This window comes from Globicephala melas, chromosome 3 (genome assembly GCF_963455315.2).
Source record: "Globicephala melas chromosome 3, mGloMel1.2, whole genome shotgun sequence".
NCBI lineage: Eukaryota > Metazoa > Chordata > Mammalia > Artiodactyla > Delphinidae > Globicephala > Globicephala melas.
In genome coordinates, this window is record NC_083316.1 from 162,948,208 (window position 1) to 162,973,541 (window position 25,334).

A 25,334-nucleotide genomic window follows, 5' to 3' on the forward strand; every position below is an offset into this window, starting at 1 on the left:
TTATGTTTACAGCACATCTCAGTTTTGACTAGCCACATTTCAAGGGCTCACTAGACACATGTGGCCAGCGGTGACCATACTGGCCCGTGCAGGTAGAGACAAATGTGGCCTCCGTGCCCCTCGAGTCGAGGAAGGTGGGGCGGGGGCTTGCATTGAAAAGGGAGTGAAGACAGCCCCAGAATGGTTACAGGTTGGGGGCGGTTCCAGAAGGCTTTTCACCACCCATTTCCCCTTTCCTTTCCTCCCATTCATGACAGATACGGGTCCCCTAGCCAGAAAGGCCTCTCCATCCAGGTGCCCCAGCCCATGCCTCCAACCCCCATCCCTCTCCCGTTGCTCCCCGGTATCCCCCGGGGGCCGCCCACCTCGGAATTCATCCAGTCGAGCTGCCCACCACGCGAACGCTGCCTTCTACGTCACTCAACTGCTAGCTCCCTCCCCCACGCCTTGCAGTAACCTTCGCTTCCCTTGGTTTCCACAGCGACGCCACCAAGGGGCGGGGCTGGGGGGGCTCGCGGCGCCGAGGCCCCCTTTGATTGGTGGGTAGCCAAGCCCCTTCTTTCTACCGACTCCCCTCCCTCTTGCCCGCGCTCCGCCCCCTCGGTGGGTCTTGCAAGCTGATTGGCTAGCCCCGTGGCGAGAGCGGCTATTTCTCGTTCGGACCTGCCCTGCTGGGCGAGGGCGAAGTGGGCGCCCCGTGCGCTGATTGGCTAGAGGGGCGCGCGCGGCAGGGAGGAGCGGGGCGGACGCGGAGCCGCGGTTAGTCTCGCGGGGAGGTCGTGAGCGTGTGAGGTAGCCCTTGCAGAGTTGCGCGCAGGTAGCTGCAGCAGCAGGAGCAGTAGCCGCCGTGTGAGGGAGCCATGAAGCACTCTGAGGTAAGAAACGAAGAAACGGGGGCCGAGCGACCGCCGCAGACCCATTTTTTTCTTCGTGAGACAACGGGAACCCCCCCCCTTTCTCTCCCTGTGCCGAGCCGGAAGGCGCAGGCGCAGTAGGCGCGCGTTGTGCCCCGGGGCCACTCGTAAATAGCAGTGCGCATATGCGGGGGAGGTACTTCTAATTCTGCAACCCAGGCTGTTTTGGGGTTGCCTTTTCTTGGGGTCTCTGCAGGACCTGGGAAGCTTACAGGTTCCTTGTAGCTCCCCCCGCGGGATGAGTTGCAGACTTTGGCAGGGGAGGAGCGAGGGTGTGAAACCCTTGCTTGCAGTCTGAGGGTGTCTTGCACAAACCTTGCACCCTGCCTCTGCTTCGGGCTTTGGAAGGGGCTTTGCAATCAGCCCAGAGAGGCTTGATCTTTGGATCCCTTCCTCGCCCGGGACGTCTCTCTGAGCGGCTTAGGCGGAGAAGGTGTAGCTCCAGTGCTGGCTCCCGCCGACCAGCAAAGCTGATCTTTGTTTTCTGTTAATATAAGAGATCATCTCAGTCAACCTCTGCGTGTCACCGAGGAGAAATCTCACACCCATAACCAGTCTTGAAGTCTAGGTCTTCTGACTTCTAACTCGGGCCTCTTTCCCTTAAAACGAAGTGTTCTGATGCACTTACCGACCTAGCTGATAATATAATGTTAATAATTTAATTAATTATTGCTGCCTTATAAGTAACATTAAATAATAAACTAATTTATTATTAAATTAATAAGGATAATTTGAAGAGTGCTTACTTTTGTGCTCGTGAGATTCTGTTACGTTGTTTTCTTATCTTCACACCCCTGTGAGGTAGGAGACTATTAATTATTCTTGTTTTTGTAGATGGAGAAACAGTCTCAGAGATGTCAGATGACTTGCTCAAAGGTCCTGAGCTAGTAAATGCAGAACAGAGAGAGAAACTCAGGACTCCAGAGTCTCAGTTGCTAACCACTATGCCATGCTGGTCCCCAAATGAAAATGAGCGGGTTGAGAGGTTTCTTGGTTGTTTTTTTTCCCTTCCCCAATTAAAGAAATTGTGGTAAAATACACATAAAATTTACCTTAACCATTTTTTTTTTTTTGCGGTACGCGGGCCTCTCACTGTTGTGGCCTCTCCCATTGCGGAGCACAGTCTTCGGACGCGCAGGCTCAGCGGCCATGGCTCACGGGCCCAGCCGCTCCGCGGCATGTGGGATCTTCCCGGACCAGGGCACGAACTCGTGTCCCCTGCATCAGCAGGCGGACTCTCAACCACTGCGCTACCAGGGAAGCCCTGCCTTAACCATTTTTAAAAGTACAGTTCAGTGGCATTAAGTACATTCACATTGTTGTGCAGCCATCACCACCATCCATCTCCAGAACTCTGTTCTTTTCATCTTGCATAACTGAAACTCTGTACTCGTTAAACACTAACCCCCTTTCTCTTCTCTGCCCAGCCTCTGGCAACTGTCATTCTACTTTCTGCCTCTGTGAATTTGATCATGTTAGGTGGCTCATGTAAGTACAAGGAGAGATTTCTTGCTTTTATTCACCAGTGGAATACCACTGTTTCTGCCCACCCCTTTTACTACTACTACTACTACTACTACTACTATTATTACTTTTGGCGGTAATTTACCCAGAATATTTTGAAACCTTTAACCCAGAAGTCCTTAGTCATTTTTGACATGGCTCAGAAATGAGGAGGTAGGATTCAATAATCTCATGCTTCATTCAACTTTATGATTATAGATTGAAGTTCTTCTAATAAAGTTCTCCTAATACAGTTTTCCCTCTCAAAACCTCTGTGCAACCCTGGAGAAAAAGCCACATTCACTTTGAAAGATGCACGATGGAAGATACGTGTGGTCTTTTACAAAATGGAGTTAGTTTTGCTAGTTGGCAGGCAGATAAAGTAGGCCCCAGAGGACCCTTGGGGTGGGCACTTTTGTTCCGGGAAGCTGGGCACAGCCTGAGGCCCATGGCTTGGACTGGAGGACATGCTCTACTTTACTCAAACCCTTTCCCTCCCAGAAGGAGGGAGGGGCTTCAAACCCACTGTTCAAAGTGACCTTGGAGAAAGAAAATAAAATTGTTAATTTGCTGTGTTCTCTGTTATCATTCTCTGCTAACATTTGCCCAGTAAGCACTGAGGTCATAGCTACAGAGTTTCCGTACAGGAGGAGCAGTGGTCTCCCAGCCCAGTTTGCACGGCATGCCGATCAGCTTTTTCTTTTAAAAATTATTATTGGGGTATAGTTGTTTTACAATGTTGTGTTAAGGCCGATCAGCGCTGGATGTTTGTTGCAGACTAATAAAAATAGCAGAGATTCTTTCCCTCACATTTAACAGTTTGAGAAAAAGCTGTCAATTATCCATAGCAAAGAATGTATTTCTGTTGGGGACTAAGTCCATCCTTCCACCCCCAAGCGACCCCCTATCCACTGAGTGATTAACACCCACCAGAAAGACCTTTTTGACTCTGAGAGAGACCTTGGAGATTATGACGTGTAATTTACAAGCGATAGAGATGCTGCTCAGAAAGGTACAGGACTTGCTCAGTGACACAGTGAGTTAGTGAGGGTTGATATCTGATGTTTTTGGCAGGTAGGGTTCCAGCCGGCGGGGAGATGGGCTGCTGCTGTGATGACAGTTTGCTGACACTGCCATTCTCCCTTCTATGGTCTTGAGAGGACGATGTGTCCCTTCAGTGGCCTAACTGAGACAAAGCAGGTAGAACAGGTGACTCTCGGGCTTTGGCTGAAGCAGTTCCTCGGAAGGCAGAGCAGGCCTTGGGATTGTCTTGGGATCAGAGCAACGTCGATAAGGGAACTGCTTATCCGAGGCTATAGGATTTTTTTTTTTTTTAATTTTGTTTTGCCATTGCAGATGAGAGGTCAAAGTGATGATCCCAGTGGCAGCTCAAAAATAGTTGCTATATCTTGTGAGTCTGTTAATTCCTGGAATGATCAGTCCCTCTCAGCCTTCTTGGGCCCAGGTCACTGCCCAGTTCCCACAGCTGGGTTCCCGGAGGCAAGGCAGCCTCATCCTCGCGGGGTCCCCACTGCCCCATTTAGGATCTTCCACCCCCTCCCCCCCAAAAAAAAGGTAGCTCTATTGGTTCTCATCTTGTGAATAATCCTCGACCAATACGGTTCTTGCTTCAGTTTTCTCCACAGGAGTAAGTACGCGAAAGTTCTGGAAGCAAGAGTTCTGGTCAAGAGGCAATTGTTTAGAGCCGGAAAACTGGGTGGAAGGTGAAGATTAAGGAGAACGTAGACTCATGTGTAATGGCGCCATAGGTGCATGGGCTTTGGACAGGCCTGGCACTGCCACTCACTAAATAATTGTGACCCAGCGCAGGTTACTTAATCTCTCTGAGCTCCTTGGAGCAAAATCTGTTTAATTGTGACAGCAAAGGCCAGCAATAAAGAACATTATGAATTTGCTGGAAATATATCCTCAAGGGGTATGCATAAAAGGAGAGGTGCTACATGTAGCTCTGGTTCATTTATTTTAACTGTTGTGCACGATTCCATTATATGAAAAACAATCTAGTTTGATTTCCTGGTCCTTTAATAAATCTCCGAACATCCTGTAGAGTGGAAGAAAAGCAAATAGCAAAAGATTTTATAAATTTAAAAAACATGCCAAATGAGACTTATGTGTGTTGTTTATGGACATATACCTAATTAAAGGATAAATTGTAATATGAGATGAGAAATGTATGGGAATTACACAGTAGTTAGAGGAACCGTTGCTTTGGTAGAGATGGAGGGGGAGGAAAAGGCATAGGGAAGGTTTCAGCTATTTTTTTTTTTAAGGGAATCTGATGTAAATAGAGTAAAATATAAATATCTGTTTAACCTGGGAGGTGGCATCCTAAGTGTCTGTTGTTTCCTATACTTTTTTCTTCTGAATTCTTGTGTCCTTCTGAAGTAGAAGGTGAGGGATAATGTGGGTTCTTTTGGCCATCAAGCGCTGTTTTAATATGCTGGTCTCTGACTTTTGCACTTAAATTTGGTGCCTGTTTGTAGGAAAGTGTTGTGCTCTGAGATGGGACTTGCTTGATCTCTCACTCACACCTTTCTGCAGGCTGCATCCAACAGTCCTTCAGAAAACGCTTTTGGGATTGATTTTGCGTTTGCAGGCAGGATGGGAGCCCAGTTATGATCCCCCTCTTTCTGGGTTACTTTTTGTTGCTGGATAATAATATCAGCGACAGGGCACACTTCTCACGTCCTTCCAAAAACCCTGAGAGGTGGGTACGCCTCGTCTCTTCGTTTTGTGGATAAAGAAGCAGAGGCTCAGAATGGTGAAGGAACTTGTCCAAGATTACAGCATAGTGGAGACAGGATCCAGACCCAGGTCTGTCTGATTCCTCATCCGTAGAAGAGCCAGAGCCGCGGCATTGCTGGTGATGCTGGCAGTGCTGGTAATAACAGCGACCAGAGTTTATTGAGTCCTGTGAACACCTGATCCGGTGGGCACCAGTGTTAACTTCTACTTTACAGGTAAGGAAACTGAGGCTCAGAGAAGTCGGTTAAGTTGCTCAAGGTCTCAGAGCCAGGAAGCAGTGGAGCTGGACCTTGGCCTCCGGTTTGCCTGACTCCAGTGGCGGGGCCTGGGTGGAGGAGGTGGGCGGGAGAAGCTGAGTGCTGGGTGTGGCTGGGCAGGTGCAGGGCAGGGCAGCTGTTAGAGCCCACTGGTGGGGCACTGGGGTGCGGACGGGGAACCCTGAGCCTAGCGGAGCCTCTTGAATAACTGGTTCCTGCGGAGTGAAAAAGGTGGAGGGTTGACAGCCCTGCGTGGAGGGGTGGGGACTGTGCTCCCCAAAGACTACCTGTCTTGTTAACGCAGTTGAGTTTGTTTGGGAAACCCTGTACTTTCACTGACAGTCTTGGCTGGATAAGGATGAGAAAAGCCCGAGACCTTGGGCTGGTTGGTCAAGTTCAGGTGAGGTCTTAACACCCTCTTGCTGATATCGACAGTGGCAGCTGAGGATGTTTTAATAACCTGGGCACAGCCAGAGCATCATGATGAAAGTCACTACTGATACAGTGCTCACTCTAAGTGCTTTGCCTCTCCCGTTGCGGAGCACAGGCTCCGGACGTGCAGGCTCAGTGGCCACGGCTCACAGGCCCAGCCGCTCCGCAGCATGTGGGACCTTCCCGAACCGGGGCACGAACCCGTGTCCCCTGCATCGGCAGGCGGACTCTCAACCACTGCGCCACCAGGGAAGCCCTCTAAGTGCTTTTTATCAACTAACTCATTTACCCCTCACAGTAAACTATGAAGTTGGTACTATTCTTATCCCTATTTTTTTTTTAATTTTAAATTTATTTTTGGCTGCATTGGGTCTTCTTGCTGCGCGCGGGCTTTCTCTAGTTGCGGCGAGCGGGGGCTGCTCTTCGTTTCGGCGCGCAGGCTTCTCATTGCGGTGGCTTCTCTTGTTGCGGGGCACAGGCTCTAGGCACGCGGGCTCAGTAGTCGTGGCTCGCAGGCTCTAGAGCGCAGGCTTCAGTAGTTGTGGCGCACAGGCTTAGTTGCTCCCTGGCATGTGGGATCTTCCCAGACCAGGGATCGAACCGGTGTCCCCTGCATTGGCAGGCGGATTCTTAACCACTGCACCACCAGGGAAAGTCCTCTTATCCCTATTTGACAGATGGGGAAACCAGGGCCCAGAGGAGTGAAGAGATGTACCCCAGGTCACACAGCTAGTGAGCGGCAGAGCCTGGGTTCTACTAGATTCAAAGTGGGCTTCACTGTGGGTTGGCCCAGGCATTCATGCCCTGAGGAAGGAATGATGTGTGGCCGAGTGGCCGTGGCCTTTGCAAGCCACTGGGTCTGCTCTCGGGACGGTTTCTTAACTGTCTCGGGACAGTTCAGTTTTCTCATCCATGAAGCCAGGATAAAGACACCTATCTCGGAGGGCCACTGAGGAGAGTGAAGTGCCCAGCACGCTTCCTGGCCCATAGTCAAGGGATAAATCATTAGGCGGATAAGGATAAATGGTTAGGTGGATAAAGACAGATCTGCATAGTGATGCCACCTGAAATGCTTTCTGCATGTGTCCTTTTTTTAAAAAATTTTTTAAATTAATTAATTTATTTTATTTTTGGCTGCGTTGGGTCTTCATTGCTGCGTGCGGGCTTCCTCTAATTGGGGCTACTCTTTGTTGCGGTGCGTGGGCTTCTCATTGTGGTGGCTTCTCTTGTTGCAGAACACGGGCTCTAGGCGCATGGGCTTCGGTAGTTGTGGAGCACAGGCTCAGTAGTTGTGGCTCGCGGGCTCTAGAGCGCAGGCTCAGTAGTTGTGGTGCATGGGCTTATTTGCTCCGCGGCATGTGGGATCTTCTTGGACCAGGGCTCAAACCTGTGTCCTGTGCATTGGCAGGTGGATTCTTAACCCCTGAGCCACAAGGGAAGCCCTGCATGTGGCCTGTTTTGAACGCATCATGACTTGTCAGTGAACAAGGCCCATGGAGATGGATTCTTGCTAAACAGTATGCCCAGAAGATGGAGGAAGAAGCCCAGATGCCAAAGATCCTTTCTGATATACCATCACGTACACTAAAGTCACATTTTGGGATGATCTGCTCCGTCCTCCTCTATGGGACGACCCTCAGTGAGGTCAAAGCCCAGTCAGAACCCACCTTTTTCTTTTCTGTATTTTGGCTGTGCTGCGCAGCGTGCGGGATGGTTCCTCAACCAGAGATTGAACCCGGGCCTCCGCAGTGAGAGTGCCGAATCCTAATCACTAGGCCACCAGGGAACTCCCCAGAACCCACTTTTTAACTTTGGTGACAAAGAACCATTCCAAGAGGCAGGTGCTCACAGTGGGCCTGGTCTTCTGGTGCCTGTCACAGCCTTCGTACCCACAAGTGCACCACTTCTGTTCTTGCCCCTCCTGGCTGTGTTCCCCACCCAGCAGCAGCCAGAGGGTCTCTCCCGTGTAGCGCGGAGGATCTTAGCACTCCCCGCCTGAAAACACTCCCCTCAGAGTCTTCTGGTCCTCCTCTACCCCCTGCTCTGCTCACTCATTGGTGTACTGCTTTTGTCTCAAACATCTACATCCACATCCCTGCCCTGTGCATAGGCTCTTCCCTCAGCCAGAAATGATCTTCCCTCTGTTTTTTCCCATGCCTGCTCCCTTCTTGTTTTTTTGTCTTTTTAAAAAAATATATTTATTTATTATTTTTGGCTGCACTGGGTCTTATTTGTGGCACGTGGGATCTTCCATTGCGGTGCGCGGGCTCTTCATTGCAGTGAGTGCGCTTCTCTCTAGTTGTGGCACATGGGCTCCAGAGTGTGCGGGCTCAGTAGTTGCGGCATGCAGGCTTAGTTGCCCCGTGGCATGCGGGATCTTAGTTCCCTGACCAAGGATCGAACCCGCGCCCCCTGCATTGGAAGGCGGATTCTCAACCACTGGACCACAAGGGACGTCCCTGCTCCCTTCTTGTTATTGAGAGCCCAGCTTCAGCGTCTTTCAGAGAGGCCTTCCCTGACCATCCTGTCTGGAGTGTGACCCCTGCACTTTGTTCCTCTCCTCTGGCCCTCCTTGGGCTGTGGTTGTGTTTTCATTTGGGAACTTGATGGTCTTTCTACCCTGACAGATTCTGAGCTCCCTGAGGGCAGGGGCTCTTGGTGTCTTGTTCCTGCAGCTTCCGAATGGGTAGATGAATGCGTCTTCTCCCTGCGGTCAGGCTCACAGGGAGTAGTAGAAGGGTGAGTGGGGGCCTGCTGCAGGGACCTGGGTGAGTCCAGTGTTGCATGTGTTGGGCTCAGGTGGCCCCGTGCGACCTGTCCTTAGTGGTCCCAACCTAGGGAAGTTGGCTTTACGGGGTGGTCGTAAGCCCTGGGTCCACCCTGGCCACAAGTGTCTTGTTCCCTGTTGTCCACCTCCTTCTGGAACCTGGGCATGCTGAGACGGGAGCCTCCAAGACTGCACGTGGGCCTGCCCGTCATTGTTGCACAGGTCGCTGGCAGGTTCTGCTGGTCTGGACACTCCTCCGTGGTGGACTCTGCTCACCTTTTTCCGGTCCATCGTCTATTTATTAGTTCATTCCTTCCAACATATATATATATATATATATATATTTTTTTTTTCCTGTATACCTGTCATACGCCAGGAATACTGGGCTGAACGAACCACAGCCTCTCCCCTCAGGGTGTCTTCATCTAAGCTGAGACCTGAAAGAGGAGGTCTTCTGGGAAGGGATGAGAACAGCTTGTGCAGAGGCCTGGAGGCCAGACTCCGTGGTTGTCCCACGTCTAGAGATGAGGCTGGCCAGGCAAGCCTTTGTAGACACCCAGACACCTGTGGACTTTGTCCCAACGGTGATGGAAGTTTCTTTTTCCTGTTGATTTTACCTAAAAGTTTAACTTTCAGAGGGCAGTTTATTGCTAAGTCCTTGGGGGGGGGGCCCTCCCACTATGGTGTGTGTTATGTAAACATGAGGGAGAGTTCTCATTACAGACAAGGGCGCTGTGGGTGGTGTTTGGGGCTCACCCCCCCACCCCACCCCCCACGCCCAGTCCCACGGTTCCTTAGAGATGGGCCACGAGCGTCTCCCAGCCATCTGGGGGATAAAGGGCCTCTCAGTAGCTCGTGGGGATTGGCAGGCTGGCACAGTCCTGTCCCTGCTCGAACCAGGCTCTTATGTAAGCAGAAGTCATGGGCCATTCAGGCAGCCCGGGAGACTGCAGGGTTTGTGCCATCTCCCAGGGCCTTCTGAATTCTTTTTTTTCCCTCTTTAAAAGGACCAGGGAGCACTGGCTGGGGACAATGGCGGTTGTGAGGGAACTGGGCCCGAGGGAACGGTGCCTGTCCTCAGGGTGGGAGTGGATCTCTCAAGTGGGCGGGGAGGGCAGTTTAACCCTAGCATTTGGGGCTTTACAGAGCAGCAGGAAGCAGGCTGAACTTGAGGGGGTCCAAGAGCTGCAGCTCGCAGTCTTGTGAGGAGAAGCTGTCTCCCAGGACACCTCAAGAAGCTAACTCAGAAGGAGAAGGGTGGGTTGGGGGAGTTGCCGAATTGACGCTTCTCAGGAGGTGGGGTTGAGGGAGCATGTCTCTTTGTGCGTGAGGGTAATAGCAGAATTCTTGGGGAGATACGTAGAGTCTGAAACAGTGTATTGTTGAATCCTCTCCACTGCAGAGAATCAAGTCTCACGGAATCTCCTGGCTGGAGGGGGGATCCACAGAGGACGGGCTGGGGTTGAGGCCGGGGAAATCCCAGTGCTGGGACAGTTTCTGGAGAGGTGGCTGTCCTCGTCCTGTCAGCGAATCCTGTCATTCAGGTCTCAGCTCGAATGTCACCTCCTCTGAAGGGCTCCCTCTGACCCACCCAGGCCACACTTGTCAGCCCTCCTGTTTCGGTTCTCCGCGTAGCACGTAGCACCTTCTGATAGCTGTTTGTGTGAGGTTCTCCTCTGTCACCCTGACGTGGATCTAGTGACTGTGTGTTTGCCTGTTAAGAGACCTACACATACAGGCAGGGCGGGCTCACGCAGTCGGTTAGGCACATCGTCGGTGCCCGCACAAAAGGCACCGCAACCCAACGAGCAGGAGGGTCCCAGGAGGGTGCCTCACGCTTTTGGGGTGCCTGGCCGTTCCCTGGAACCCATGGGTTTGGCCGTGAGCATGTGTAGCTCTGGTGCGTTAGTGTGGGCTTCTGCTCATCTTTCGGTACTTTGGAATTTGGCCACTTTTTCCCCCCCATTTTTGACCCAGAGTTACTTGAACTCTGAGTTTTCATGTAAGGATGAGATGGGGATCCTGCAGGAAGCGCCGACCACGACCGACAGGCCCCAGTAATATCTCCCGCCAGGCTCATCCAGGCGCCATCTGAGAAGCGGGCCCGGGAACTGTGCACATTCTGAACACCACATCCTGGCTCACCTGGGGCCCCTGGATGGTACCATTTCCAGTCTCTCCAGCTGGGCCTGGAAACCTGCACCAGGAGAAAGCACAGGGAAGGGTGCTTTCCCTTTCTTCCCCGTGAAGAAAGCACGGGGAAGGGTGTCTTTGTGAAGATGCCGGGACTCATTTCCCCTTACTTCACTTCCCTGTCTCTGCCAGAGCCAGTAGAGCCGAGCGAGCTGAGACCTGTGGGGCTGGGAGAGGCTCGGAGGGCCTTGGCTTGTGGAGACAACCAAGGTGCCTCCTACACCCCTCTCTCAACAGCTGCAGCGGAGTATTTTCTCTTAAACTACCTTACCCTTTATAGACGTTGCTAGGCCTGTTAAATATTCCAGAAACCCTGCCTTCCTCTGCCAAAATCCTCTTTCACTTGTTACTACTCTCCTCTCTTTGTCCCAAGACGTGCATGCATTTTTTTCCCTTTGGCATTTTCATGTTCCTTAAGTTGGGATACATCTTACGATTTGTGTCTACCTATTTATTTAAAATTTATTTATTTTTGTCTGCATTGGGTCTTCGTTGCTGCGCGCGGGCTTTCTCTAGTGGCCGTGAGCGGGGGCTACTCTTTGTTGCAGTGTGCGGGCTTCTCATTGTGGTGGCTTCTCTTGTTGCGGAACAAGGGCTCTAGGCACGTGGGCTTCAGTAGTTGCGGCACGTGGGCTCAGTAGTTGTGGCTCACGAGCTCTAGAGCTCAGGCTCAGTAGTTGTGGCGCACGGGCTTAGTTTCTCTGCGGCATGTGGGATCTTCCCAGACCAGGGATTGAACCCGTGTCCCCTGCATTGGCGGGCAGATTCTTAACCACTGCACCACCAGGGAAGTCCCTCTACCTATTTATTTTATGTTGACATATGTGTCGTCCCCCCCCCACCCACAAATGGCAGCTTGTTTTAAATCAGTGGCACTTTAGATCTAGGAATTAGGGTGTCTTTTTCACTGCTTGCCACCTTCATGCTCTAATCAAAGCCATCAGGGTCTCAGGCCTGCCGTCTCTGCTTCCATGTTTGTCCTCAGCAGCGAGAGGGCTCCTTCTCAAACCAGACCAGGTTGTGGCATTCCAGCAACTTCCCATCCCTGGACGCTCAAACCCAAAGTACTTGTCTTGGCCTCCACTCCAGCTTCCTCCACAGCTGCGTGCCCTCAAGTACGCTGTGCTCCAGTCTTTTGATGTTCCTGAGCCCTGCCGAGCTCTGTGCTGCCTCAGGCCTTTTGCACTTTCCTCCGGGAGCCTCACGCTGGCTCAAATCGCATTTCCTTAGAGAGGCCTTTCCTGACCACCTCCTGTGGCCCTCTGGGCTCCCTGCCCAGCTCTTTTCTTCCAGCAACTGGTACACCCTGACCTCATGTTACATAACAGATTCTTTGCCCATGTTCCCCTTGAGCGTGAGCAGGCCCAGTCGGGGGAGGGGGGGCTTGGCTATTGTATCCCAGCACCTGGATCACCGCCCAGCATGCTGCTGTCACACCTAGGTCTTGCTGTTCATCATCGAGCCCAGCCCCCTAGCACAGGCCTGGCATATCAAGGGCTCGGTTTGCTCAGCAGATGAAGAACAGGAACTTCTCAGTCAGCAGAAAAGGCTCTTGGGGGGGTTCCAGATGACCTCCACATGTGGTTGAGTCCTTTGCAGGTCTCTGTGTAGCAAGCACGTCCTAGCTCTCCTTGGGCACCGGACACTGTTTCCAGGGCTCTGTGAGTTCCCGGGCCTGGGCCCGGCGTCTCCGAGGAGCACAGGGAACAGGATTGCCCTGCAGTAGGTGGCCGCAGCCATCCTTGGGTAGAGCCCTCTGGCTTATGTACTAGAAGGTCTGATGGGCTTACTCAGAGCTCCTCTGGGCCATGTAGAGCCTTGGAAGACGGGCGGCGCCTGGGCCTGAGACTGGACTGGGAGGTGGGGTCTGGGTCTCCCACCCTGACTGGGTAATGCCTGCCACGCTGTATGCTCTTGGGGACCTGCATGGGGGTGAGCAAGTAAGCAACACCAGGCCTTGGGGACCAGGTCCCAAGTCACTGCTTTCAGAAAAACAGTGGAGTGGTGCCTAATGGGCTAGTCAGCTGGAAGATCCTTACAGATATTTTTGATACTAGATCACTGTGAGACTTTGGGCCAGTAACTGGGAAGGAGTTCCCAGAATTGGGATTTTTTTTTTTTTTTTGCTTTAACAAAACTCTGTCCATCCTCATCTGCTTATTTATGTGAACTGGGTTTCTTAGTGTTTACTTTAAAAAAAAGAAAATAAAGAAATGTCAGAATAAAAGCTGTAGCTCATTCTAGCAATAAGAAATATTCGCCTTGGCTACATGAACTAATTGCGAAAAAGGGCGCTTCCATCCCACTGAGAGAGGCAGTGCCAATAGCTTACTGTTTATGGTTAATGTTTAGTCACAGTTGTCGATGATTTATGATTTATGTTTATGATGTATGTTTAGCAGATATCGTAATGATAACTCATCCTGAAGGATGTTCTCTTTACACGTAGAGCCTTAGGTCCTGAAAATGTTTTTAAGAAATTTAATTTCAATTTGAGGAATAGGTAGGATGCTGAGTAATAACCTTCAGTCACAAGCGTGTATTTGGACGCAATTCCATGGGGGAGGGGAACAGGAACAGAATTCAACTTCAAGGCAAAAAAGGAGCAAATATTAAAGAGCTTGTGTATAGCTCTTTCCTTTTAAAGGAAATGATGGTAGGTATGATATTACTCAAGTATTTAGACTCTGGTGAGATTTAACAGAGCCCCGTAAATGTTGGCATAAAATTTCCAATATCTGCAGTTGGCCAGAAGTGACATCTTTTGCAACTATTCAAGCTCAGGTAAAAAATATTAGGTGTCGGGCTTCCCTGGTGGCGCAGTGGTTGAGAGTCCGCCTGCCGATGCAGGGGACACGGGTTCGTGCCCCGGTCCGGGAGGATCCCACGTGCCGCGGAGCGGCTGGGCCCGTGAGCCGTGGCCGCTGAGACTGCGCGTCCGGAGCCTGTGCTCCGCAACGGGAGAGGCCACAACAGTGAGAGGCCCGCGTACCGCAAAAAAAACAACAACAAAAAAACCCCACAAAATATTAGGTGTCAACTTAAGAATCTTTTTTTTGGGGGGGGGACATGCAATTTGCAAAATTATTTTAGGGATACATGACCAAAAAGCGTTCGAAGAGTGCTGAGTTTGCTCGCTTACAGATGTTTTCATGTGACCCCAGGGAGGAGGGGTGGTGTTTTTCAGTGAGCTGGATCTCTTTGGGAATGTTCAATGGGCATTTCAGACTCAACATTGTCCAAAACTGAGGCTGGATTCCCCACCACCAACCTGTGCTGCCCCCCAACCCCTGCCGGTGAATGGCAGTTCCAGTCTTCTCGTCACCAGGCCCCCGGCTGTTTGACTCAGCTCTTTCCCTCACACCTCATGTCCAGCAGTCAGCAAGTCCTGTACCTCTGCCTTCAGAATACATGTGGCATACAACCACTTCTTATCGGTACTGCTGCCATCACCCGGCCCGGGCCAGGGACTGGCAGGCTTTACCCGTGAAGGGCCACATGATGAATATCTTAGGCTTTGCAGGCCATACAATCTCTGTGACAGCTTCTCAACTCTGCCGCTGTCACAAAAGCAGCCCTAGACAATACGTCAACCAGCGAGCGTGACCGTGTTCCAATGCAACTTTGTTTGTGGGTGCTGAAATTTGAATTCTGTATGATTCCCATGTGCCATAAAATAGGCTTCCGATTTTTTCCAACTGTTTAAAAATGTAAAAACCATCTTAGCTTGTACAAAAACAGGTGGTGGCCCAGATTGGGCCTGTAGGCCACAGTTTGCTGACCCCTTGGTCTAAGCCATCCTTTATCTTGATAACGTCTCTTTCTAAAATAAATAAATAAATTTATTTATTTATTTATGGCTGCGTTGGGTCTTCGTTGCTGTGTGCGGGCTTTTCTCTAGTTGCGGCGAGTGGGGGCTACTCTTCGTTGCAGTGCACGGGCTTCTCATTGTGGTGGCTTCTCTTGTTGCGGAGCACGGGCTCTAGGAGCGCAGGCTTCAGTAGTTGTGGCGCACGGGCTTAGTTGCTCCGTGGCATGTGGGATCGTCCCAGACCAGGGCTCGAACCCGTGTCTTCTGCATTGACAGGTGGATTCTCAACCACTGTGCCACCAGGGAAGCCCCTATCTTGATAACTTGTTATTGGTGTTCCTGCTTCCATCCTTATTCCCCTATAGTCCAGAGGGATCCTTTAAGAACCCAAGCCAGGTCACATCCCTCCTCTGCCCAGAACCCTCTGTGGCTCCCACCTCACTCAGAGTAGAAGCCACAGTCCTCACCTGGCCCAGGAGACCCTGTATGACCCATCACCTCCCTGCCCTCACCTCCTTCTTTCTTCCTACCCACCCTGCCCCCAGCCACAGGGGCCTCGGCTCTGTTGCTTGAGCACACCAAGCATGCTGCACCTCAGGGCCTTTGCACAGGCCATTCCTCTGCCTACATGCTCTCAGATCTCTCAACTGCCCTTTCCTTAATTAACTGCCTTCAGGGCTTGGCTCAACATCCCCTCAGGGAGGCCTTTCTTTTTTTTTTTTTTTTTTGCGGTACGCGGGCCTCTCACTGTTGTGGTCTCTCCCGTTGCGGAGCACAGGCTCCGGACGCGCAGGCTCAGCGGCCATGGCTCACGGGCCCAGCCGCTCCGCGGCATGTGGGATCCTCCCGGACCGGGGCACGAACCCATGTCCCCTGCATCGGCAGGCGGACTCCCAGCCACTGCGCCACCAGGGAAGCCCGAGGGAGGCCTTTCTTGACCACTTTACACGAAGCTGCCAGCTCCCTTCACCTGTCCCTCCCTGTCCCCTTTTCCTGATTTGTTTTTCCCATGGCACATATCGTGTGTGACTATTTTATTGTCTTTGTTCCCTGTGAAAGTGATGGGCAAGGATTTTTTTTCTCTCCTTCCAGGGCCGAACCCCCAGAGTCCTTCCCAGTGCCTGGCATGTAGCAGGTATTCAGTCACTGTTTATGCAGTGAATGAGTGAGCCTCAGTGTCCTCACCTGGAGAAGGGGATTCATAGGAAAGGAGATAATTTGTGTCGAGGACTTGCCTCCCTGCCTGCACGTTGTGAGCGTGCAGGAGGTGGTAGCTGCTGCTGCGGGTAGAAGGCTGGCCACCTGGGTCCCATGCAAGCGGCACTCCCCCGGTGTAGACTGACCTGCCTGCTGCAACCTGGGCTGGGCGTGCTGGGCGCGTAGGTCGGCCTGGATGAGCGCCTTCTGCCGCTCCGGTCAGCCTGTGTCCGCAGAGCTCAGCCTCACCACCTCTTCCAGCTTTGACAGTGCCTTCCTGCCCAGAGATGGAGAGAGACCGGATGTGGTCACCAACCTTGACCCGGCCAGGGGTGCAGGGGTGCAGATCTGGGCCATCTTCCGGGGGTCTGGGGCTAGGGGGCAGCCCTGGAGGAAGAGCGTTCAGTTCTAAGGAGCAAAAGCAGGCAGGGCCCTGCCCCTGGAGCTTGTAACTCATGTGTCCTCGGGGCTCCTGAGCCTTGGCTGCCTCGTCTGTAAAGTGGGGTGACAATGCAAACCTAGCAGGCCAGCATGAGCTGGGGGAGGCTGGCTGCTGGCACCCTGCTGGCTGGTGCTGGGGAAGGGAGCAGGGACGGGGTACAGAGCGACCAAGGGGGTTGGCTGAGGCTCCGCTGGAAGGGTCTGGGAGGGCACGTCAGTCAGTGTCCGTCAGCTGTGGTAAGGGTTTTGGGCATCATCGAAAGGGCAGGACCCTGTTTGAGGAAGGCAGTCCGGGTTGAGTTGGCCGCCTCCATCTGTCACCTGGGAGCTTTTGAAGCTGTGGATGCCTGGCCCTCCATCAGAGATCCCGATCTCCTTGTCTGAGTTGTCCAGGCCAGGGCTCTTCCGGTGGGTTTCATAAGCAGGCAGGGTTCAGGACCACTAGGCGGGGTTCTTAGCCACATCCGCCACAGGAATCATCTCTGTCAGGTCCTCTTACAAACATTCCCATTTACCAGATGGAGAAGACAGGGCTCAGGCAGGGAGGTTGGTCTGACTTTGGCCTCTGCAGCACCGCCTCTCGCTCAGTGTTGGGGGAGCCCCCCCACCCCTATGGCACTGGTTTTCCAGGCTCATTGGTGGCTTTAGCCTGGGGCAGGAAACCATGCAGGAAGTGTCGAGAGAGCTGCTAATCTTGCCTGAGCCCCTCTGGGTGGTATCGGGGTGACAGGCCTTTCGCCCTTGGTATGGCCTGACTCTGCTGGGGCCAAGGGAGGCTGGGGCCCGGGGGCAAGCAGGCTCAGCCTCTCAAGGGCGCTCCTTGTGGAGGTGACATGTTCTGCATTGTCCAGACCTCTGGAGACTAGGTGTGCTGGAGTCGTAATGTCAGCAGGGAAGCAGGGAGGAGGGGGCTGCCTTCCAGATAACTGGGTCCAGGGTTTGTTCCTGCTTGTTTTCTGTTAGCATTTGGCCCTGTTCTCCAGAGTGGAGGAGGTATTGCTTTGTGACGCTGAGCAGTGAGAGACTTTGGGCCCAGGTAGGCGGGGTCGGTGCTGGCTCTGGTACTTCCTTGGGCTACGTGCCTTGGGCAAGGGCCCCCTGGTTTCCGAGCCCTGGTTTTCTGAGCCACCTAACTGGGGTCACAGTCCTTAGCTTACAGGCGCAGGTGAGGCTAGGTGAGTTGTGCAGGTAAAGGTCTTAGCACAGTTCTTGGCCCAAAGTAAGCATCTGATAGACGATACTAGTGACGGCACTTCCAATGGAATAGGCCCTTGCAGCCCAGCTCTGTCCAGGACAGCGCCCCCTGGAGGCCCCAGAGGCCGGTAACTGCCCAGGGAGGTGTGTGGGCTGTGGGCACCAGCAAACAGCTGGTCAAAGAGCATGGCCCTCTCAGGCCCAAGACCCAGAGTCCTGCTGTGTTGGCCCAGCATCTCCTTCATCTTGGGCCTCCTGTGGTCACAGCAACCAGCCGGGGCACCCGAGCACCCGAAGAATGTCTTTCAAGGCTGGATGCTACTGGGCTGCCTGGGGCTCTGCCAGCTTCTCCTGGCCCCGGATCCCAGAGCCTAGGGACATTGGCATTCAGACCCTGCCACTTCTCCTCTGGCTACCAGGGGTGGGAGGCAGGAGCCGGCTGGTTGAGGACCTGGGAGTGGGTGGTCAGTCTCTCTCTTGCCCCTTCTCCCCTGGGCAACATTCCCCCACCCCCCAACCACTGTGGCACCTCAGGGAGGCTGTGCAGTCCCCCCAGGAGAAATGGGGTCATGAGTGAGGCCACTGGGGAAGGAGGTATTTCTGGCCGAGCAGGTGTGGCCTGTGCTGGCGTCCTGGCAGGTCTTCTCAGCTGCCCTGGCAAGAGTAGTGTGACTTCGATATTTCTGGAAAGTGGAAGGGAGAGGGAGCTGAAAGTGCTGAGCCGCGGAGTGTAGGTGAACATGCTCAAGACTCTGCATTTGTGAAGCGGCTGAGCCAGTCTGGCATGTGCTGCTCAAGGCCAGGCCTCCGTCCTCTCGTGCCCCGTGTGGGCGCTCTGGGGGCCGAGAGTGCCCGGGTCGGCCGGCTGACGGACCTGTTGGGCCCTCTGCATCTTTGCCTGGAGTTCTAGGCTGCACTGAGCAGGGCTTGTACCCTCAGCTAGGCCTCTTGTGCCCCCGCCTCGGGAGATGTCACCCACCGGAGCCCACACTCCCCTGCAGGCACTCACTGGGTTGTGCCAGGCTGCCCAGCACAAGGCATCCCGGTTGAAGAGCCCTTTTCTGGCAGGCGGACCCCGTGGGGTCCCAGCGAGCCTGCTCTAGGCAGGGTGCGCTGTACTGCACCCTCACTGCGTGGGGGCCTCTGCGGGGCGCGCTGGCTGGGGGTGCAGCCCCAGAGGCCGGCGTGTGGTGGGGGTGTGGGCTCAGGAGTTTACTGCTGCGTGAGCAGCGTGCACTCCTCACCCCTTGGAACTCAGCTTCCCCATCTGTGAAATGGAGTTAATGGCTCCAGCTCCCTCGGCTGCCGTGGGGATTGAAAGGAGAGGGTGAGGAGAGGCATTTGGGAAGCAGCTGCGGTTCTAACCCATACCCATTGGGCAGGTTCCATCTTAGGACGCATGGAAGCGGGAGGTGGTGAGGGTGACCAGGAGTCCAAGCTGACTCTCAGGCCCGTGCCCGCCCCTGTCCCAGGCCCGGGGGTGTAGACTCTGCCATGAGGCCACTACGTCTCGTTTACAGGTGGGAGGGGCCTGAGGAACACCGGGCCTGGCTGTGTTTATGAAAATGGGGAAACTGAAGCCTGAGAGGGGCCCAGGCTCCTGGCTTGGGAGGCTTTCTGGGCACTGGTGCCTGGGCCCCGGGTGCCCCGCCTGTGCAGCAGCTCCCACAGGGGAGAGCAGCAGTTGCAAACTTCCAGCCTGGGCTCAGGCGGTGCCTACCCTTCCTGCCGCCCTCCTACTTGGTGCTTCTCCCTTCTGAGGCTCAGGTCAGAACCTCAGACCCACCCCTGCCCCCCATCCCCACATCCAAACCATCAGCACATCTTGTCACTGCCATCTTCACAGTCTGTCCACTTCTCACCCACTCCATGGCCATCTCCCTACTCCTGCCCTCATCATTGCTTCTGCCCTGGTCTCCCATTTCCCACGGGGCTGCCTAGGAACAGCTGAGTCAGGTCACATCCTTCCTCTGCTCAAGAACCCTCCATGGCTCCCACCTCACTCAGCGTAAAAGCCAGAGTCCTCCCTGTGGCCCACAATCCCCTGCAAGATCTGCCCCATCACTTCCCTGTTTGTGTCTTCCTGCTCTCCCCCTCCACACTCTGCTCCTGCCACAGTGGTCTGCTGCTTAAACATGCCAGGCACAGTCCAGTCTCAGGGCCTTTGCAGTGGCTGTTCCCTCTGCCTGGAACACATTTCCCCTGGATGTATGCACGACTTGTTCCCTCAGTTCCACTGGCCTTTTTAGATGCCCCTTCCTCAGGGAGGCCTTCCTTGACCGCTCTGTCTAAAACGGCCATACTCCCCCACCCCACCCCTGCCACCTTTCTCTTTTTGTCTCCACAGCTCTTGGTGCAAAAGATGCCACTATTTATTGTGTGTCCCTACCCACCCCCAGCCCACGCCTGGAATGCAGCTTCTGTGAAGGCAGGGGTTTGTTCACTGCAGTGCCCAGGGGAAGAGGGGAGGCAGGAAAGGATGAATGCATGAAGGAAGGAGCGTGAGGCAGTGGCTCCCCGAGGCCTCTTGGCTGGTGAGTGGCAGAGCCAGAGTTAGTGTTCACTCTCTTGCTCCCATCCTGCACCAGATGTGCCCGGTTCATTCATCTGGAGCTCCAGCTGCTGTGCACACCCTTGCAGCTGGTGGGAGCAGAGGCCGCGGCCACAAGGGGGCAGTGGAGAGCGGGGCAGTCTCGGCGGCTGCCGCCCCGGCTGTGGCGGTGATGAACTACAGTAGGGACGCTCGCCACAGCCCAGCCTCTGCCATCCGCACGTGTCTTGCTATTGTTAGGGTTCAGGCTCACTGTCATCAACTCCTTGCATCACCTCTCTGACCTTGGTGTGGTTGGGCCCCTTCATGATCGTGGTGAGGACTTGGGGAGGAGGAGGGGCCTGGCTCCCTGTGCGTCTGCCACTTCTATTTCGCTAGTATCGGTCTGATAACATTTATTCTTTATAAGAATTATCCTAGACTGGACATGTTTGTGTACTTTCTCAGGGAGGCCTTCCCTGACCACTCTGTCTAAAATGGCCATCCTCCCAACTCCTGACCCCCCCGCCCCCCGTTCTCTGTTTTTCCCCACAATTCTTGGTGCAGAACGTGCCGCTGTTCTCTGTTACGGCACCCCCGGGCACTAGCACCCCCCGCCCCGGACCTCACACAGACCAGAATGGTGGTGGTTATTACGTGTAAATCTTACAGTGACCCTGTGAGATAGAAGGTGGGGGCAGCCCACTTTGTAGATAAGGAAATGGAGGCTCAGAGAGGTTGGGTTACTCGTCCAGGGCCACACAGCCAGGAAATAGGTGAGTCTTTTTGACCTCAGAGCCTCCTTGTGAGGGGCCGCTGTGCCTGTGTTGCTGCCGCCTCCAAGGGCCCAGGGTGTGTGGAGCCTGTCAGTGTGGAGCCCCTTCTGTGTTGGGGATGCTGGTGAAGAGAGACAGGGTTCCCTAGAAGCCAGAGCTGGCCTACCAGAGACCCTTTCCGTTGGTGAGCAGTGCCCCGCTCCTTGGAGGAGGGTCTGGCAGCCAGAATGCTGGGCTGCACAGGGTCACCGGAGCTGGGTGGGTGTGTCTGCAGGCCTCACAGAGGCTTCCCTGGAGCGAGGCCGCCGGCCCAGGCTAGGGAAAGCCCTCCTGCAGCAGCTCCTGCACTGGGGCGCCCACCTCTGCTCTGGGGTCTGGTGTGGTGGGCAGGCCCCCATCCCCCCAAGTGTGGTGAAGGAGGAGTGAGGGAAAGGCCTTGGCTCAGAGGGTGGTGGGGTGGGGGCTTTGAGGCAAGGTGCCTCCCGCAGGTGCTTATGGAGAACAGCTCCTCGCCAGGCTCTGTCCTGGGTGCTGGGAAGTGACTGAGGACGGGACAGTCCCTGCCCTCTGGAGCTGACCATCCAGTGGGAGGCAGACCGTAAATGTCTGGGTTGCTATTTTAAGTTGACAGTCAGGAAGGGCCTCACTGACGAGGTTAGGGAGGAGCCCTGCGGGGTCTGGGGGAGAGCGATTCAGGCAGTGAGAACAGCATGTGCAAAGGCCCTTAGCCTCTCCTACTCTTTTTTTTTTTTGCGGTACGCGGGCCTCTCACTGTTGTGGCCTCTCCCGTTGCGGAGCACAGCCTCCGGACACGCGGGCTCAGCAGCCATGGCTCACGGGCCCAGCCGCTCCGTGGCACGTGGGATCTTCCCGGACCGGGGCATGAACCCGTGTCCCCTGCATCGGCAGGCGGACCCTCAACCACTACGCCACCAGGGAAGACCTCTCCTACTCTTGAGCCCTGGTTTTCTCATCTGCCACGTGGGGACCATCCCAGGAGCCTTGTCTCCTTGAGGCTCTGGGCACCCATGCTAGCTTGAAACAGGTGCTCAGAAAGTGGGCACCCCCCTTTCTACTATGGCTACCTTGATCAGCACCATATTTATTCCCATGAAGGCAGTGAAGCGTGTGGGCCCTGCTGCCCGGCAGTAGCTCTGGGTACTCCCCTCTGGGTGGGGCAGGGCTGCAGCCTGCGGGGTGGGCTGTGCCCTGCCCCTTGTCCAGCCCTGACCTCATGGTGCCATGAGTTGCCCTTGGCTGGGCCCTGGAATCTGGGGCCTCTGGGTGAGAATTCCTCCCAGGCTGGGGAACTGTCATCGTAGAGCCAGCGTCCTGTGCCCCAGGCCAGGGCTCCTGCCTGTCCTTGCCCTCTGTCTGGCCACTGTGCCGGAGGCTTTGGGGCCACACCCCCTGCCTGTGGCCAGTGCCCGGACTTCAAGTCAGTGACACCCTCACGGGCTTTGCTTCATTCATCCTTCGAACATATCACCGCCCCCTTGTCCCCCCAGCCCCTTCCCTCCACGGGGACAGGAAGAGCTGTCCCCGGCTCCTTCAGAAAGTCCCACCACTCACTCCTCCCCTGCCCCTTGCCTGCCTTCTCTCTGGGGTAGGGCCTGAGCCTGCTACCTCCCCTTCTGTGCTCAGGACCCCTGCCTGGGGCTCTGCCCAGCAGCCACCTGTGCCCCTCACCCCAGTCCTGGGCCTATCCTGGGCCCCCACCCCAGGCTGGCCTCAGGCTCGGGCAGGCTCAGGGGTGTGTGAGTGTGTGTGACAAGCGTAGGGACGGGAGTGTGCTGGGGCGCAGAGCAGGGGGTGGGGAGTAGGGGGTAAGCTCAGGGACTGAAGATTGGGAAGTGCGTGATGGGCTCCCCCATATTTAGGCCCTCATCGGGTGGGGTGGAGGTGTGGCTAGCCTCTGCTGCTCCCTGCCCCTCGACCTTTTCTCTCTATGGGTAATCGGGACCGGTTTGCTAGCCCCACCCTTTAAAAAAAAAGATTTATTGAGGTAAAATTCACGTGACGTACAATTAGCCATTTAAAAGGGAATTTAATTCACAGTGCTGTGCAACCCCCGTCTCTGTCTAGTTCCACAACTTTTTCATCACCCCAGAAGGAGTCCCGGTCCCCATTAGTTGCCACTCCCATCTCCCCTCACCCCATCCTTGGCAGCCACCAGTCTGCTTTCTGTCTCCTTCCATTTACCTATTTGGGGCATTTCACATAAACATGTGACCCCTTTGTACCTGGCTTCTCTCACCTAAATATATATATATATATATGTATAATTTTTATTTATTTTTTTTCTTGCCACTTGGCTTTTAAAATTTAAAAATTTTCTTTTCTGAAATAATTAGAGAGGCACAGGCAGTTGTACGATGGTAGAGAGGCCCTGTGGCTCCCCCCCGCACCGCATCCCCACCCCCTTGCCCTGCCCAGGGCCTTTCAGACCTCTCCTGTGGTGGAGATTTGGGGACAGGAAATGGGAAATGAGGACCAAACCTGTCACAGCGGCCTTGAGCTGGGGCAGCCCACTCCCCAGTGGCCCCGGGGCCTTGAGTGCTGCCGCACGGGCCGGGCTTACCTCTGTGAGGGCGCCGCTGCTCCTCTGCAGCCTCGGGCTGGCCTGGGTGTGTTGGCGGCGGTGGCAGCCGTAGCAGCTGCAGCAGCGGCTGCTGGGAGGGTGGCCCCTGTCCCGGCCGTCCCCTCCTGCTGCCCAGCTTCCTTTCCCAGCAGCCAGTCGGGGCCCCGACGTCCCATACTCTCCTCCTGGGTTCTGGTCTGGTGCCCAGGTTGGGGGGAGAGGGTAGGGTTTCAGCCCTCCCCCAGCAGCTGGCCGGCAGGGAGAGGGGCTGGTTGTATTTTAAGCTGTGAGTGGTTCAGCAGGAACTCGGAGGCCTGCTCTCCCAATAGACGTGGTGCAGCCTTCCTGCGGACCACACGAGCTCCGAAGGCATGTGGGCACTGCCCGCCTGGGACCCAGGAACTATTAATATACCTGCCGCCACAGGGCAGCAGGCCCTTTGCCTGCTCGGGGCGGTGCTATCCTCACCTTTTTGGGCACATTCTGCCTGTACCCCTTCCCTCTTCCGAGTCCCCTTGGTGGGGCCAGACACTCGGGGTAGTGTGAGCAGCGCCCTCTTTCTGGCCCTTCTGTCTGGCCTTGTTATCCCCATGACTCAGAGGGGTTCAGTAACCTGCCCCCCAAGGCCACGTGGCCATGCAGAGCCCCCAGTTGACAGCAGGCGCACTCTCTAGCGTGGTAACAGTAGCATCGGCCAGGAATTCTTGGGCTCTGGGCTCTCTCCTGCCCTCCATCCATGACGTGGGGTGGGTAGAGCATAGGTGGGCAAACAGGCCAGTGTGCTGCAGCGACCCCCTGGCCAGTAGGGGAGCCGGGATCTGAACCCAGGCCCATCCCCTTCCCTTCATCGCAGGCGCCCAGGGTCCCGTCAAGCCTGTCCTCACAGCCTGAGGTTTGGGGAGCACTTCCCATCTGTCAGGTACCACGCCAGCCCCTCGAGGTACACACTTTCCTACCTGCCTCCGGCCTGAGGCTCAGAGAGAAGTGACAGCGCCAGAGTCACCCAGTGACAGCGTGGCAGGGCCGGATTCAGTCCTGTGTGCTGCCCACCACGCCCCCTGCCTCTCCCACTGGTGGTGGAGTGTGTGTGAGGGGAGCCCTTTCCTCCTGGGGGGGTGTGGCCCTAGGTGGGTGGGCGTGCCCTCAGAGAGCCCTGTCTGGGGCCCTGCCCTGGGGCTCTAAGATCTGCTCCTTTTCTCCATGCTGTCTCTGACTGAGGGCCTGCCAGGCGGGAAGGGTCCTCAGCACCTGCTGCCCAGTGGCCGACTTGGGGTCAGACCCAGCCCTGCCTGCCACGTCCCCATGTCTAATAAGATCTGCGTCAAGCCCTACACTGGGGCCCTCAGGCCTGCGTGGTGGGCTCGGGCCCTACTGGGCCTCACTCCAGCTCCACCAGCAGTTCACACCATTCTCAGCTGGCCCAGGTGGCTTCTCGGACCCGCTTAGGATGGGTGGGTCACGTCCCCCTGGGGGCTTCCTCCCTCCCAGCACTGCCCCTTTGCACCACTGGTCCCACCACTGCCTGGGGCTCAGGGAGAGTGGAGTGGGGTGGGGGTGCCCAGGCTGTCTGCCCTGGGCTTTGGGGGGCTCAGGGCCTGGACGAGGGTGCTATGTTGGGCTGACATGGTGGGAAGACTGCCCTGGAGGTGGCCTTGAACAAGGCCTGGGTGGACCTAGTGAGAACTGGGTGGAGAGGGAGGCCGGGGAGGTGTGAGCCAAGGTCTTGGCCTAGGCTGGGGGCGCTTGCTGGAAACTTCCTGGTTTCCTGACCCGTTCCACACTTAGAGAGAGGCTCTCTGCACCAATAACGCCGGAATCTGTCACCTCCCTGGGAACACAGATGCACAAGGCAATAATCCGGAGTGTGTCTTACAGCTCAGAAGGGGAAATGGATGATCTATCTCGCGGATTCTCAAAATAGCTGGGATTTCTCCAAGCCCAGTGAACTCTGTGCGCCTGAGCTGGGGCCTGG

At 55.1% G+C, this 25,334-nt stretch overlaps 1 protein-coding gene across 1 annotated transcript in view; it reads left to right on the forward strand.

The window, feature by feature from the left end:
- The first annotated feature begins 710 nt into the window (after nt 1-710).
- Nucleotides 711-25,334, forward strand: part of TECR (trans-2,3-enoyl-CoA reductase) — a 28,247-nt gene continuing 3,623 nt past the window's right edge. Inside the window, exon 1 of the mRNA XM_030879835.2 lies at nt 711-875. Coding sequence (XP_030735695.1) covers nt 861-875 — 15 coding nt within the window. The 5' untranslated portion in view covers nt 711-860. The remainder of the gene's footprint in view (nt 876-25,334) is intronic.